This window comes from Mytilinidion resinicola (genome assembly GCF_010093595.1).
Source record: "Mytilinidion resinicola strain CBS 304.34 unplaced genomic scaffold BDZ99scaffold_1, whole genome shotgun sequence".
NCBI lineage: Eukaryota > Fungi > Ascomycota > Dothideomycetes > Mytilinidiales > Mytilinidiaceae > Mytilinidion > Mytilinidion resinicola.
In genome coordinates, this window is record NW_022985437.1 from 1,758,332 (window position 1) to 1,773,550 (window position 15,219).

Here is a 15,219-nt window from a genome sequence, read left to right on the forward strand (position 1 = left end):
AGGCCGGTGAGGACAGCACGCGGGATGCGAGGTAGATGCAAGGGAGTGGACAGCGTGCCGTCTGACGCAACCGGGGCGGCTGGGCGGGAGCTGTGCAGCGGGAGAAACGGTGAGGCACGCTCTCAGGCGACGCGAGCTGACGAGGCCGAGGGCTCACTACTTGCAGCGATGGAGGATGAGTGAGGTTTTACGTGGAGCGGGAGCAGGCGTCTACGGTCACACAGCGGTGACGGAGGCGCAGCGGCGCGACTGGAGAGCGCCCTGCCAAACGGCAACGAGACACACGGATAGCGACGTCGACTTGGGGCTCGAGCTGGCGTGTCCAGCAAAGCGTACTAGGCGCGGTGGGGAGCGGACGAGGGCCGTGAGGGTGAATGTATATGAGATGGCCGTGCAGGCCTGCTGCAGCTGGCTCGACATGCAACGATGTCACTAAAGCGGGCGGACTTGGGGGGCTAGCGACAGCGTCAAAGAGCAGCTCTGGCTTGGGAAAAGCCTGCCGCCAGGCGTTGCGCGACCCCGGCGTGCACCAGCGAGAATGCTGCAGGTGGCTTGCCCCAGCCGTGGGGCGCCAAAACGGGGGCAGGGGCTGCGAAAACACGGCACCGTGCTCTCCCCCAGGTGCGAGGGCATGGCTGCTTGCAGCCTCTCGATGCGCCGTCCGTTGCTGTGCCGTCTTCTTCCAGGTGCCCCAGGCGCCGTCCCCGTTGCTGTGAGCCGTCCTCTCGCCATGCGCTCGCCGACTCGGGGTCGTGGAGTGCGTGTTGGGCGGGCAGAGTGGCTCCACCGGTCCTGATATTCTGCAGCTCCACACGCCCGCCCTGTCGACGGGTGCAAATCACAATAACGAGCCCAGCGTCGTCGCGGCGGCCGGCCATTGTGGCGTGCGCCCCAGACGCCATCGACCAAGGAGAGCGGTGCATGCCTGCGCGGTGGCTGACGCCGCCCTCACCACCCCGACCAATTCATTCAACGGCGATCGCCCGACTCTTGGGGCCACACCAACGCGGCCGCCATCACGGCCTCTCGCGCCGGCGACGCTGCTGGTGCTGGTGCCTGTGCCAACCATGGCGTGGGGAACATGCAGAACTGACCGCACATCTGGCCCAACTAGTAAGCTTGCCGTGCCGGATCAAGCCGGCTGCAAAATCCGCTTGCAAATTTCATGGGTAGCGATCTTCTGCTCATCCGGCATATAGACTTTCTGTCGTTTGTACGGTGGTGGGGCAGTGGTGTCGATGCAGCTTCGATCTGAGAGAAAAGACGATGGAATGCTTAGATTGGTTTGGAGTTGTGTTTATATATAGCTGATAGATCGAATAAGCCTGAAACGGTATCGGTCCCCATGGGCTGTCAAGGCATCCTTCGCCTATGCCGTGCAGCTGTGCCGCATGCCTGTCAGCATTGCTAACATCAGATCGCCAGCTGCAGAAAATGCATGAAGGTGGCATGTAGACCGTAAAAGATGGACCACTGCACCCACGCCCGAAGGACAGGATGCCGCGGTGAGTAGTAGGTCTGATTTCCTCTCCTTTGCACCAAAATAGGCCTATACCATGGTATGGTCCAATCCAGAAGGAAAGGGGTAAGGGCCAGAGTGTTGGCAAAGGAGTTTCAAGTATGTCACAGTATCAGCTAAGAGTAGATGGCATGTAAATGGCAGTTTAGTGAAGGTAAACGGAGTCTGACAAAGCATGAGGATGACAATGCTTGAATAGATCTGCAGCATTGCCCCACATATCCTCAAACCTTTACCAGATGCCGTTTCTTATGTGGGAACAGCCCGGCTGTGCTAGAAAACCAGTCTTTGCCCCGGGAATAATGCCGTGATGTTTCAAATGGGAACATATAAGCCTTGGCAATGAAGTCAGACTGAATCTCCGTAGGCTCAAAAACTGTTCTATGCTGTGAGGTCAGTCTGAAAGAGTGGTATTGAACGATGCTTGCTCTCTTTCCGAGTCTTGTCACGCGCAGTGAATCGTTGACGAAACATAGGAAACGTGAATTCAATGAGAAAATGCGACAAAGTTCCCTGTGAAGAGCAGTGGGTCAGCAAGGTGTACTATGACGGGAAAGGCGACAAGCGTATCAAGGGAACAAACATAAAGAAGCAACAACAACGAACAAGACGCAAACAAAACGAAGAGCGATAGGTGGCTTACGTATTGATGTCTGCAAACAGGTTGCAGAAAGCTAGGCTACTAATTGAGATGCTATGGCGAATCCAAATGATGCCAGTAACGATGTATAGCAACACACAATGCATTTAGTCGCATCAAAGCGTTGTTGAGGGAGGACAGAAGGCTCCTCTGGCGATGGGAAGATGGAGGAGATGAGGTTGAAAATTTCGGTGTGAAGAAGGTTCCAGGACTTGGCACGCTAGAGAACCGAGCTTACCTAATTAGTCATGGCGTTCCCAGATTGGTCCGTGAACCTTAGAAGCACCTCACCTGCATAGATCGACCAATCTGGACTGTCTGCAAGGCTTCGATACAGCTCGAAAGATCTGGACAGAATGTATCTAGGGTGTATATCATGATCTGCAAAGACGCCGGGCCACCTCATATATCATTATACGCCACTAAAAAGGGATCTTCAATGTATTGCATGTCGAATTTCCACCAGCTACGGTGCATTAGCTACTGATCGCTACAACCATGACTGAAATGCTTCATCGAAACGTTGGCGTATTGCGAAAGCCGTGAGGACCAGTACCATAACTCCAGCTTTATCCCATTTGAGCCATTTCCCTTTTCCAGTGAGCCTTTAACGCCGCTTACTAGCATATGTATTCCACACCGAGGCCTCGCACACGTTCAAAACATCGAACAAGCACTCATGTGCTCCACTCTCGACCTTCTATCTTCGTGTCGTCGACTTGTCTAGGTTCGCCACTAAAGGATGGAGTCCTTCCCAAATGGGAAGTCACGACAGGGGTATGAGCGATGGGAGACGTCGGGTTGAGCTCAGCCATTTGTCGCTCTGGGTAACGTTAGCAAGAATTCTGGCAGAATAGCAAGATAGCTCACCAAGTTCGCGTATTCTCAGCTTGAGCATCTGGTTCTCCCTTGTCAACGTTTGTGTCTCCGCCTGGTAGAAAGCACTCTCGTCCCTAGCATTAGCCGGAGTCCCAAGTAAGAACTCGCTGCTCTCGTTTTGACTTCCCAATGCTGCCGACACGGGCCGAATAGCAGGCGAGCCTGCGTGGCTGCTGCTCTGGGACTGGTTGTGGAGGGACGATTGCCGGGACGGGCTGTTGTATGCTGGCAAAGGCGAGCGAGAACGAGGGATCAAAGGACTGGCTTGTGGGTGTGACATGTTCTGCTGTGAAGCGTATCCAGAGCGAGGAAGCGACGGCGAGCGTGTCGGCTGTGGAGGGCCGTCATCGATGACAGCTGAAGAAGAGTGGCTTGGGAGGGCGTGACTGGTTCGCTGGTTGCTGAGCGCATGGTGCTCTTGGCGGATCATGTTCAGAAGGCGGTTCTATGGAATGGGGTCAGTTGCAAGGTCAGAATAAGGTTTCGTGTTCGGTGGCGGCGATACAAGACAGCAGAGGGTCTTGAGGATCGTGTGACAAGCTACGTACCACCTGGCCTTCCTGCTCAGACTCTAGTTCCTGATGCAGCTCTCCCAGACTCGGCGCCCGCTCGTGATGGGGGCTGGGCGGGAAGCCTGGGGCGCGGGTTCGTGTCGAAGGGCTCATCGGTTGCAGCTCTCCTGGGGACGGTAGTGTGGGGTCTTCCCGTTGCACTACTAAACGCACTGAAGAGCGTCGGCGAGCGCGTTCTACCTCGCGACGCATGGGGCTACCAGAGGGCCGGCGTGACTCTTCGTTCTGCATGCCAGCGTTCATGGCAGCCGCGGCGACGAGCGAGCGGGGCGGCGAGTGGGAGGTGGGCGGCGTGGCAGGCCTGGGGGCGCCATCGCTGCTGGGGATTGTTTGGGCCATTCGGGTCTGCAGTGGAGATGCAGAGGTGGATCGTGGAGGAGGGAGCGAATTGATGTCGGGCATAGCTAGAGCTGCGCAGCGGCAGATATAGCAACAGCTAAATGATAGGCCGGCACAGGTGCATAGGACGGAGGCGAGGACCGGGGCGGATGGGATTCAGGAATGACGATAGAGTGGCATTCTGGTGGAGAGACACCTGGCGTGTGGGGTGCTTTGGGCACGTGGAGCGCATAAAGAAAGCCCCGGTGATGCAGGCACGACGCATGCGCCAGGCAGAGGTCCATCGCAGACCGGCGGCTCGCTCTCCGCCAGTTCGAGCCAAGCCGGCCCGCGCAGCAGCTGACGGCGGAGCGGAGAATTTAGGACGGCGATGGCGATGCTGGATGGGCCTGGTGGTGTTGAGTGTCGTCGGTGCTCAGTGCTGGCGGCTGTGATTGCCAGTGCATCCGGTGGATACGCCCCAGCGCTGCCCATAGCGGCCCCAGCCGCAAAATATTGGGAATAGAGGCCGGAGGATGGGGTATAGCGGCGGCAAGATCGGGCATAGCTGCTGTGAAGGATCGCCTATGCGGCAGCCAGGAGGTCGGCTCGCGCGCCGTGCGGGCTTCGAGGGCCTTCAGGACCTCCCGGCCCTTTCAACCTCTTCCACTGTGCCTCTCAGTTTCTTACGGCCCATCTCTTCCTCTTCCTCTCGCCTCCCCGGACATGTCCTCCACGCTCTTTTGAACTGTCGCTCTTTTCAGCCGGCCTCGCGCCATACCACACTCGTTATACCACTAGAGTCCTGCATCTCTCGTTTCCGGCCAGCTCCTCCCACAGCATTCCAGACGAGACACGGCCGCCCGTTCGCGGTCCCTGGCGCTTCATGCTCACATTGTCTTCGCTGCATTGATCGAGCCGGTCTTCCGCCAGTCCTTCCTTGTCGCCGTTTTCGTATCATCCCGTGGTATAATAGCCGTGGCATAGTACATACCTCGAAGTTTACGGCACGGAGACTCCCCCGCCAAACCTGCAGCACTAGCCTCGCCGCACCAGCCTCGCCGCACCACTAAGGCTCTGCTTCTGCTGCTACGCACTCCCGCTGACGTCTTCCATTTCCCTGTTCGATCCTGGTCTATTTAGAAGCTTGTATGTTTCACGAATCCTCGTGATCCTCCCCGGGTGACTCGCCATGGCCACCGACGAGAATGAAATCCCGGCCAGTCTAGGTTCCCGGCGCAACATCAAGAATCTTCCGCCCATCCAGACGACCTTCGTCAAAGATGCTCCCCCAGCTTCCCGCTGGCGCCGCGCCCGTCCGGCTCTAGATCAATCGCGTGTGCCGTTGAGCCCTGCTCCCTTACCGAAGCCTGCGCCGACGAAACCTGCTCCAAAGCTTGAAAAGCGGCAGTCTAAGATGTCTCTATTTAATCTCTTCAGTCGTCCCAACGTTGAGAAAGCGAGAGGCCACCACGAGTCCGGTCTCGCGGTGCCCATGGAGTCACCAACGTCACCTTTGCCAACTCCCCCACCCAAGTCACCCATACGGCACATTTCAGTCCATCCAGCGCCTGCTCGACCTCAACCCGAGCGGACACTATCAAAGTCGCAGAAAGGCTCCGTTGTCAAACGTACACGACAACCTATAAATTGGGACCCCCCGCCGCTCTTCCAGGCCTACCCTCAATCAATCAAGCACGCAACCTTGCAGGCTTGCACAGCATCTCCAGATGTTCTCATCCGCTCACATAGCCAAAGACAGATGTACGAAGCGCAGCAGCAGAAGCTTGAAAGCAAACAGGACCTTTCCATGCTCGAAGGGGATGCAGACATCAAGAAGTTTGACAAAGGGAAGACAGCCCATAAGAGACTAGTTTCTGCTTCCATTATGAACCCGCCCGATCTAACTACCAAGGTATATGTCTTGGTTACATCAGGATACGTACTACAATACGCCGGCGAGGGCCCCTCGGACCGGCTCCCAGAGAAGATTCTACAATTAGGAACGGAATCAGCCGCATTTGCCTGCGATCTCATCCCAGGAAAGCATTGGGTGCTACAGATATCTCAATCGGCGAAAGAGGATGGGACGGTATCATCGTTCCCTGCGAAATCTCTGTTGTCACGCCTGCGGCTACAAAGTTCCGGGGCTAAGAGGACTGCCTCGAGCTTTTTTCTGATCATGGAAAGCGCCGAAGAAATGGATACATGGCTCACAGCTGTGCGAAGAGAGATTGATACATTAGGTGGGATGAAATGCAGGACAGAATCCGATCCTCTCCCTAGCACCGAACCTGCTGTAGAGACAGGGTTGCGACACAGACCTAGCCATCGCTATAACGTCCATCGTGATCCCAATCGCTTCGGAAACAGCCAGTCTCCCATTAACTCTCCCGTCCAATCACCTATCGATTCCCCCATCATTGTTACCCAGAACTGGGAGGGTAGCCGTCATCGAAAGCCGGCAAACAGCTCTGACAGTACTTCCATCAACTCATCGAGGCACACATCCGTAAGACAATCGACAGAGACGTCTTCGATTGCTACCACCATCACTTCGAATGATCAGCTTCAATTAAATCAATTGCGAGAAAGCTCGAGACTTTCTTATGTCTCAACCGGCACTTCGGGCACGGGAACGATGACAGTGACGACATCTCGTGGCTCCTCGCCCGCGACCTCTCCTCGTGTTGATTCTTTCCAAAACGCCGAATCGGAGGCTCCTCGAGCGGCCACTTCTCTAAGATCATTCCATATGAACCCTAATTCCATCTCCAACAGGAGAAGATCCATGCAAACTTTACCAAACGCAGTTTTACCAACAACAAATGAAGACCATTCATCTTCCACGAACCCTCGTGTTAGACCTCAACGACACTCAACTTGGGGGCCTCCGCAAGACTATAGTCCGCGAGATGTGCATGTACCAACCATTGAAGGCTCACTCGCAACAAATTCTCCAGCCAAATCCCAGCGGCATTCTATTTGGGAGGCCCCACCAGGTCACAACCAGAAAGACGTGCATATACCTGCGTCCGCTTATTTCAACCGCTACCGGGGTAACTCGAATATCTCTCCTGTCAAACCTAACGCTGCCTCGAGGAGTTCAAGTGCACCACCAGTTAGACAATCCTCGCTTCCTCCTCCACCAGAGAGTCCCATCATCGGTAGTGTTCGACCCCAATCTCAAATTGGAGGTCTACCGACTATACTCACTTCATCTACTAAATCCTTAAATCGACTATCTGCAACACCGAAACCCTTCTTTAGGCCACTTCCGATCCGGACGCAGGACGCCTCTGGGCCAGTCGTCATCCCACGACGGCTCTCGTCCCTGGGACCTCCGCCTGCATCTATTGCTGCCGCAATATCTCGCTCCGTGTCCACGCCAACACTCTTAGCTCCATCTTCTTCTCCGCCCCAGACACAAGTTTCTCAGACCCCTCCGCAGTCACTCCGCCGCCCAACAAGCATGCAGATCCGCGCCGATCACGCCCCGTTTCTGTCATCTTCCAGACCTACTGCTGCTGCATACAACCGTTCCGTAGCCACTACTACATCTTACCCCTCCGTCAATCGATCCTCCTCCAGTCTTGGCATGCACTCTGCTGCATCTCTCTCAGTACCTCGCTCTCGCGTCCAAAACCGCAAGTCGATGCCTGTCATGGGTCTTCCACCACCGGCTCCACCACCAAATATGCCTCTGCCGCCCCCTCCTCCCATGGCACCAGCCGTCCGAGTATGATCTAATCAATTCCCACTGACTACTTCTGCCTTTGCACAGCTGAAAAAGTTTTCTTTTCTTGCCATTTGTTCAAAATTGTTCTCCTAGGCGTTGGCGGGAAGGCGAAAGATGGAGAACGGTACGGCTCACATAGGCGCAACCTGCCATGTCCATTAATGTATTACGTTTCGGTTGAGGGACTGGCTGACTTCCATTTCTGATTTGGGGTTCCGTTGTGTTTTCTGCATTATACCTCATTGTTCAATTCAAATCATCTAGTCCAGATTTCTGCGTCACCTAGGGGTCACCCCCCTTTATCCTCTTTCTGAGAATTTTATTCTTCGGCGTTTCGCGCTTGTGTCGATTACGACTTCGCGCCTATGATACCACCCGTATCAAAAATCATGTTTCGTCTTTCTCTCAGCTGTTTCTATACGGATGACGTAGGCAGCGTTATGGCGAAGACGGCATGGCGATGTATGATAGACGGAATCTCAAACACAGGGGTACCATTTGCGAAAGCATCTCAGCACATTGCACATCATCTGAATCACGAATGAAGTCTGCGAGTACAGTCTCAAGCTGTGCTGTTGACGGCAGTTAGCTGAACTAGACTGTAGATTAAGTCCTTCTATTCTAGGTGTATCTTTAGGCACCGATCAACGAGAGCAAAAAGTGGGCATGATAGCCTAAAAGTTTGCTAACCCCTTCACCCCATCGAGGCACTCCACGAGTCTATTTGCATGCTTCGTTCAGCTGTCATAGATTTCGCACCCGGTTCACAGTTTTTGGATACCGCAGTTCTGATTTAGGCCTGAAGTCCCGTGGCCTCTGATCCCCATCGTGAAACCAGGCCTTGAATCCATACGGGCATGTTATGTATCATGAAATGTCTCCACACCTCCACACTGGGTGCATGCCAAGAGCCGCTTTTAGGACTGCTTGAGGAGTGGTAGGGGTTCTCATTATTCGGCCACACGTGAAAGCTACAATGTAGATATCAATGTATAGTAGCAAGTATGCTCAGCGCCACAATCCATACAGCGTCAAGTTGCAAATAAAATATCTGCGGTAGTCCCAATAAGATCCCACCGCTAGAATAGATTTACATGGGTCGGTCTTCTTCCCGAACTTCCGAAGCCGCAAAGTCATCACCATCACCATCACGATGCATCCCAGAACACACTTCTTTCAAATTATTCTCTACTTATCATGAAAACTATCCTAATTACTGGCGCAGGCGGATTCGTCGGCCAAACTCTGGCATCCAAGCTACTCTCCGTCTACGAAGACGCCAGACTCGTCCTTGCCGATGTCACCAAACCTCCCAGTCCTCAACCATCGTCTAGCCGCATCCAATGTGTGGCTTCCGACCTGACCGATTCGGCAGCATGCAACTCTCTACTTGAAGTCTCTCCAGATGCCGTGTTCATATTGCATGGCATCATGTCGTCAGGCGCCGAGGCCAACCTAGAATTAGGCCTGAAGGTGAACTTCGACAGCGTACGCAACCTGCTAGACAGGCTCCGGCACACCAAACCAGGCGTCAAAGTCATCTTCACGTCTTCCTGCGCAGTGTTTGGCAAAGCTGCCACCGAAAAGCTTGCGACCGAGGTCGATGTCGTCCCCATGCCGGAAACCTCGTACGGCACGCAAAAGCTGATGATCGAGTTTCTCATCAACGATTACTCCAGGAGGGGACTAATTGACGGCCGCGTCGTGCGTTTGCCGACCATTTTCATACGCGCCGGTGCGCCTACTGCGGCCGCCTCGTCGTTTGTCTCCGGCATCGTAAGGGAGCCGCTACATGGCCAAAAGAGCATACTTCCTGTAGATCCTACGATAGGAATTTGGTTGTGTTCTCCAAGAACGCTAGCCCACAACTTGGTTCATGCAATGGAGCTCAAAGCAGAAAAATTTGGGCACTTCAGGACCGTTCTTCTTCCTGGTTATACTGCAACCAGTGCGGAAATCCTCGATGCTTTAGAAAAAGTCGCCGGCAAGGAGACCAGGGCCTTGGTAGAAGAAAGAAGAGATGAGACCATTCAAAGGATATGCCTTGGATGGCCTGCAAAGTATAATACATCAAGAGCAAAGAGCCTAGGATTTGCGGACGATATAGGGCTAGAGCAGACGATTAAGGATTTCATTAAGTCTGACATTAAAGGGTAGACCTATCTGAAAAAATCAATCGATGAGAAGTCTTCCTTTCTCGAAGCATTCTCCTAACTACCTTTGTCAGCCACCTGTCGAAGTCTTTATCTCAGTACTGATTCAGGCCCTTCATATTACCAGTACCACCGGTATGTACTGTCGCTATCCAACATACCGCATTTACCCCAGATTCCCAGTACCAGGATCCTAACCCGACAACGCATTGAGGTAGGTGTAGCTTTCCTGCAACCGCGAGGTAGCCGTGAGCTTTCAAGGAGCCGGATATTGTACCCCATGCATGTTCACGGGTAACCTCACCGAATGTCTAAAAACAACATAGTGTCCAAGAAGTTCTCGTGCATTTACCAATACTCGCAGGAGTTCACCATCACCACCAATTGTTTGTTGGTTAACCCCAGGTTTCCCCGCACTCTATGCTATGGCATAATGTTGTCCGGCCTGTAGCCATACGTCTTCGCGAGGAGCCTAGTGACTTCAGCGCCATGTGTGGTCCTAGGACAAGGTCTAAAAGCCTCTTTATCATGAGACTCGAGTCTTGTGTTGGCATGTGCATAGAATTTACGACTACTCCATACTAACGAACGCAGCAGGTCTAAGTTTCTCGGTTCATATTATCCACATGTGCTGAATAGACTTAAGATGCATATCTTCTCTTACACTAGCAGTGGTTAATCTCTTTCCTTTCTCCATGGTTCTCTCCACGTCTCAAATTTCTAGCCCGTATCTCCAGACGCCCATTCCAGTATGGCGGACACCAAAGAAGATCTCCCAGCTGGCACGGTCTCTCACCACGAGATTGCACCGGAAGCCGAAAAGCCGCAGCTGTCCCACGAAGAAGAACTTAGAGGTCGCGATTTCACCATATCGGAGAATGACTTACCCAGAGGCTACTTCCGAAGTGCTAGCTTCCTAGGGTCCATGTTTGCAATCGGCCTAAGCTTTGGCTGCGGTGTTGGCGGGTTTACGCTCGTAGCGCCCATTCTAGGCTTCATCGACGCGGATATTGGGCCGGATCCGAACTTGACTTGGGTCGCTATCAGTTATCTCCTTACGAACTCCGTCGGGCTGATGCTGGTGGGCCGTTTGAGTGATTTGTTTGGTTCGCGTGGCTCTTGCCATTGACTCTGTCGGTTCTAACTCTTTCAGGGCGCCGTTGGTTCTTCATCGGTGGCAATATTCTTGCTACTCTGGGTTGCATTGTTGCCGCAACAGCTCCAAATATACCGGCGCTCATTGCTGGAGAAACGCTGATCGGTCTCGGTGCTGCTTCGCAGCTTTCATACGCCTGTAGGTGTCATCAAACGAAACATCTAAAGTACTTGCTGATAATGCCGCCCAAGTCGTGGTTGGCGAGATTGTCCCTACGAAATACCGATTCTTAGCTCAAGGCTACGTGTATGTCCTAAACTGTTGGGGTCGCATTGAGATCAACACTAATATGCCCTAGGTTTCTCTGGGGTATCCCGTTCAGTGGCTTTGCTACGGCTATCGGTTACGCCTTTGTGTTCCAGTCTAGCGTTGGGTGGAGAGGTGTATTCTATGTCCTCATAGCCATGAACGTTGCAAGCACTCTTGCTTGGTTTCTGTTCTACAGGCCACCGTACGTGCTCCACATGTCCCACCAGTCATGCCAAACTAATGCTCGACTAACATATTCAACATGAAGCACTGAAAGGGCCGCAAGACACGGTTTCTCAAAGATTTTGATTACATTGGGACATTTATCGGCGTCCTCGGCCTCATACTCCTCCTGATGGGCCTCTCATGGGGTGGCGCGCTGCACCCATGGAAAGTTGCACACGTCATATTCACCATCGTCGTGGGTTTCGTCCTCATGGTTGCTTTCGTTCTCTACGAGACGTTCGGGAACCTCAAGGAGCCTCTGCTTCCTATAAGACTGTTTCGGAATACCGGATGGGTGATTACAATCATTCCTTGGGCCCTCGGAGCGGCAGTCTACTACGCCCTTGCCATCTTATGGGCCAGCATGGTAGCGACGTTGTACTCGGGTGGCCATTCAGCGATGTGGGCCGGCTGGAGGAGCTGTCTTTCGAACTGCGGCATTCTTTTCGGAGAATACTGTGGCGCATGGGGAAAGAGAAAGACGAACTACCAGATCATGGTCGTTTTTCTGATAGGAAGCGTCCTCTTAGCCTGTAAGTTCTCGATATATCTAACTTCGCTCATAGTCTACATGCTAACCACCATCATCTATAGCAATGGCAACCTGCAACCACGACACGCCCGTCCGCGCCATGGTCCTCGTCTTCCTCGCCGCAGCCTTCATCGGCTACAACGAAATCCTCAACTCCACCGTCGCGACCATCGTCATAGACGACCAACGCGAAATCGGCACAGCAACCGACATCGCCGGCTCGGCGCGCTCTTTCATCTCCACTATGTGCTCCAAGTGCGTTGATGCCCCGTCTCCTCTACTAGATATCGAGACAAACACTCACACCCACAGCGTCTACACCGTCGTTCTCACAAACCGCCTCGCCGAAACCATCCCCGCGAGAGTCCCCGCTGCTCTCCTCGCCGCCGGCCTCCCCAGCACGTCCATCATTGCCTTCCTTACTGCAATCACAGCTGGCACGCCTGCGGCTTGGGTAGCGGTGCCGGGTCTCACGCCCGGTATTAAGCGATCGGCGTGCGCGCTTACCAGGATGCGAGCTCGTCGGCGTATAGCACAGTCTTCTTGACCACGATCGCGTTCTCGGGGATCGGTGTTATGTGCTCCTTCTTTGCGCCGAATGTTGACCATTTGTTGAGCAAGGATGTGGCGGTTACGTTGCATGAAAGAGGGACGGAGATGGTCGTTGGGGGATCGGATGGTGAAGGGAGAGGGGAAGGTGTAGATGTTGATTCTTGGCCTAGCTACGTCTCATGAGGGACTGGGTCGCTGACTATTCGTCTTGATCGGCTGCTTATGTTATACGGCCTTCATTACGAGGAAGCGACTTAAAATGTGAGTATCTTGGGCGTGAATCAGAGCTGATGTATTCGAAATCAATGGTCTGAAACGGATATCGAAGAAGCACCCGCTCCTAGCACTACTCAAAGAGGTGTGATTACTCCAAACCATGGGCAGGGAAAGACGCCCTTGCGATGTTCGCTCGTAGCTAAGGACAACGAGGGTGATGACGATCTTGGACATACACATATCTGCCGCCGGGGCCGCACGTCAATATCCGGGGCTTCCGCAATCGCAGCAGTTCCCGAGTATGTTGGAAGAGTGCTTGAATACCAAATCCTAGATCCGTCGAGTCTCCTCCAATCTGCATCAGCATGATGCATCTCGAGCCGTCACCGGGAGACGTCACGATCCCGGACACAGATGTTTACATTGCCGGCAACGCAACGGCAATATCGGCATCGGTACGAAAGCTTCAGCACGACGCAGACGCCTACACGTCCGAACGATAGCTGGACGAAGGCCTTGAGCCTTGCGAAAAAATGGCCTACTTTCCGTACTCATTCGACCCGTGTTCGTGTGTTGGTGAGCATGTAGCGTACATAGACCTCTACAAGGTTATTGCGGCGTTTGTGCGGTACTTTGATATGTCGCTTGGTTCGCAGTAGGACTCGAAGACGTATATGCCCTCGATAGAGGACTCGATCGTTGTGCTTACGAGTCGGGCAGGATAGCTTGTGGTTGTCGATGGCGCTGAGCCTTGGAGGTGTAGGTAGTTGGAGGTTGCGACTTAGACTAGGAGCGCATTATGTTCGTGAAGGCAAGCACAGCGGCTTAGTGACGCTTTGTAGACATCCTTAATGAAGACACTATAAGTTTTCCTTTATTAGCTAAGAGCATAACCCAGGTCTAATCATCGAGTCCCTTGCTATTGTGTGTTCAAGGTTCGTTTCGTGGATAGTGAAGTTAGGACTTGATCAGTGAAATGCTACGACAAAAGAAGGATTCGAAGAACTGCTTTTAGTGTGCCTAAAAGCTGGTATGGAAGGAAGTATTGCTCGTTGCTGTCGGACAAGCAAAAACTGACGCATGGCTTCAAAGGAAATAAGGAGAAAGAACGAAAGAGCGAGGAAAGTTGAGAGGGATCCCGTTGGAGATCAAGATGACTATAGTTCCAACTACAGGTTTATCTGTCCACAGTCGAAGATCGTATGCTTCAGTGACGAGAAAGAAAGTCTGTTCGTCAATAACGGCACTGTTAGTCTGTCCAGCTAGGAAGACGAAAACCCCTTCAGGCTGCTTGATATTGCTCTCGCAATCTTCAGCACCACTCAAAATTCCACTGGTCGTTCTCAACGTTCGAAAAGACTACAAGCTCGTACCACAAACCTCTCTGACCTCATGTCAACTCTTCCAGTCGTCATTCACATCCCTACCGCCCCTGAAATGAATCCCACGACAGAATTTCCCACTAACGAAGCAATAACCCCAACTCCACCAATGTCGAGCTCTGAACTGCGTCCATATTAACGGGTAACGTTCCGACGGGCTACCATACGCATAGTTTCAGCTCGCCACGCGCCGTTGAAGCCAACCTGCTTCCCACGAGTCAACGCCACCTCCCGCCCAACGCTGGCAGTGCACATAGGGGTCCTGACTCCCAGGGAGTCCCTCCCGGCTCCTGACTCTCCGTCGGCAGCAAACGCACAGTAGTCCGTCCGCGAAACGACGGACCGCACCGGGCGGAAGTTTGGTGCATTGAACCTGCCTCTACACTACTGCAGCGCACTTGTTGCTATTTCGTTGAAATCTGCTACAGCCACCTACATCATCAATCGCCCGAGTGAGGTGTACCTAAGACCCAAGCGGCGCGATAGTCAGGCTTTTCCTCACAGCCGGACTCTCACAAGCACTAGGTGCCGCATCTGCACATCCCCCACGCCCGCGACACTTCAGTCTCCAGATGCCTCCCGGTGCCTACTATTGTCGCTGGAAGGATCTCCGCAAGCTCAAACGTAGCACCCATCACACTTACCACACTCCCATCTCAATCTTACACCGCTCATTATCTAGATTGACATTATTAGCTGCGGAAAGTTCCATTGTTTGATAGCAGGCCTACCCCGGCGCTCTCCCGATGGTTAAAACTCAAATACTCAAAAGAGGCTACTAGAGGCGCTTAAGCCATGCGCTTGGCCAAGTGGGGTTTGTCACTTTGGGTACATAGGGGGGCCCACTTCCAGCCTCCGTTAACGGGATCCGGCGACGCGCAAAAAGCACCGGTGTCCGGCACCAGGCGATCGGGGCGGCCGGTGGTCGAATGGCTGTGTAGCGATATCGAGACGGGTGGACATGGAATTGTATCAATTGCGTGAAGCAGATGTTACTCGGGCCCCGTCGGGTTCTTTCAGAATAATGTGTCGATTAGCCCGTACGTAGTACGGGGCTACAAGCTCAAACGAAATACAAGCTCAACGA

General features: G+C 53.4%; 5 protein-coding genes across 5 annotated transcripts; 3 read left to right on the top strand and 2 right to left on the bottom strand.

Moving 5' to 3' along the window:
* Positions 1–1,251: 1,251 nt before the first annotated feature.
* On the bottom strand, positions 1,252–2,368 carry BDZ99DRAFT_457139 (uncharacterized protein). Its single transcript, XM_033718623.1, has 2 exons — positions 2,163–2,368; positions 1,252–2,032 (listed from the first exon to the last, which is right to left on the bottom strand). The coding sequence occupies exons 1-2, from the start codon at positions 2,264–2,266 to the stop codon at positions 1,744–1,746; spliced, it is 393 nt and encodes a 130-aa protein (XP_033584366.1). The 5' UTR covers positions 2,267–2,368; the 3' UTR covers positions 1,252–1,743.
* Positions 2,369–2,828: 460 nt separating this feature from the next.
* On the bottom strand, positions 2,829–4,023 carry BDZ99DRAFT_457140 (uncharacterized protein). Its single transcript, XM_033718624.1, has 3 exons — positions 3,587–4,023; positions 3,030–3,483; positions 2,829–2,982 (listed from the first exon to the last, which is right to left on the bottom strand). Exons 1-3 carry the CDS (start codon positions 4,010–4,012, stop codon positions 2,837–2,839), a joined length of 1,026 nt encoding a protein of 341 aa, XP_033584367.1. The 5' UTR covers positions 4,013–4,023; the 3' UTR covers positions 2,829–2,836.
* Positions 4,024–5,297: 1,274 nt separating this feature from the next.
* BDZ99DRAFT_348480 (uncharacterized protein) lies at positions 5,298–6,380 on the top strand (the record flags this gene model as incomplete). Its single annotated transcript, XM_033714464.1, has 2 exons — positions 5,298–5,417; positions 5,691–6,380. Coding segments are annotated over 2 exons (810 nt in total), but the record flags the coding sequence as incomplete, so codon positions are not given.
* Positions 6,381–8,812: 2,432 nt separating this feature from the next.
* On the top strand, positions 8,813–10,245 carry BDZ99DRAFT_405043 (NAD-dependent epimerase/dehydratase-like protein). Its single transcript, XM_033716416.1, has 2 exons — positions 8,813–10,034; positions 10,185–10,245. Exon 1 carries the CDS (start codon positions 8,865–8,867, stop codon positions 9,822–9,824), a length of 960 nt encoding a protein of 319 aa, XP_033584369.1. The 5' UTR covers positions 8,813–8,864; the 3' UTR covers positions 9,825–10,034; positions 10,185–10,245.
* Positions 10,246–10,571: 326 nt separating this feature from the next.
* BDZ99DRAFT_505133 (MFS general substrate transporter) lies at positions 10,572–12,717 on the top strand (the record flags this gene model as incomplete). The annotated part of the gene is made up of 7 exons (XM_033724083.1): positions 10,572–10,926; positions 10,974–11,142; positions 11,275–11,431; positions 11,503–11,983; positions 12,045–12,237; positions 12,295–12,436; positions 12,493–12,717. 7 exons carry the CDS (start codon positions 10,572–10,574, stop codon positions 12,715–12,717), a joined length of 1,722 nt encoding a protein of 573 aa, XP_033584370.1.
* Between the last annotated feature and the right edge of the window lie 2,502 nt (positions 12,718–15,219).

What these genes read in the sequence shown, in the direction of transcription:
- BDZ99DRAFT_457139 (XM_033718623.1), bottom strand. Translation starts at nt 2,266, where the DNA reads ATGCATTGTGTGTTGCTATACATCGTTACTGGCATCATTTGGATTCGC. An exon ending in CTGTTTGCAGACATCAATAC is followed by an intron (nt 2,033 to 2,162) that starts GTAAGCCACCTA and finishes TGCTCTTCACAG; the next exon opens with GGAACTTTGTCGCATTTTCT.
- BDZ99DRAFT_405043 (XM_033716416.1), top strand. Translation starts at nt 8,865, where the DNA reads ATGAAAACTATCCTAATTACTGGCGCAGGCGGATTCGTCGGCCAAACT.
- BDZ99DRAFT_457140 (XM_033718624.1), bottom strand. Translation starts at nt 4,012, where the DNA reads ATGCCCGACATCAATTCGCTCCCTCCTCCACGATCCACCTCTGCATCT. An exon ending in CTGAGCAGGAAGGCCAGGTG is followed by an intron (nt 3,484 to 3,586) that starts GTACGTAGCTTG and finishes CCCATTCCATAG; the next exon opens with AACCGCCTTCTGAACATGAT. An exon ending in GCTGAGAATACGCGAACTTG is followed by an intron (nt 2,983 to 3,029) that starts GTGAGCTATCTT and finishes AACGTTACCCAG; the next exon opens with AGCGACAAATGGCTGAGCTC.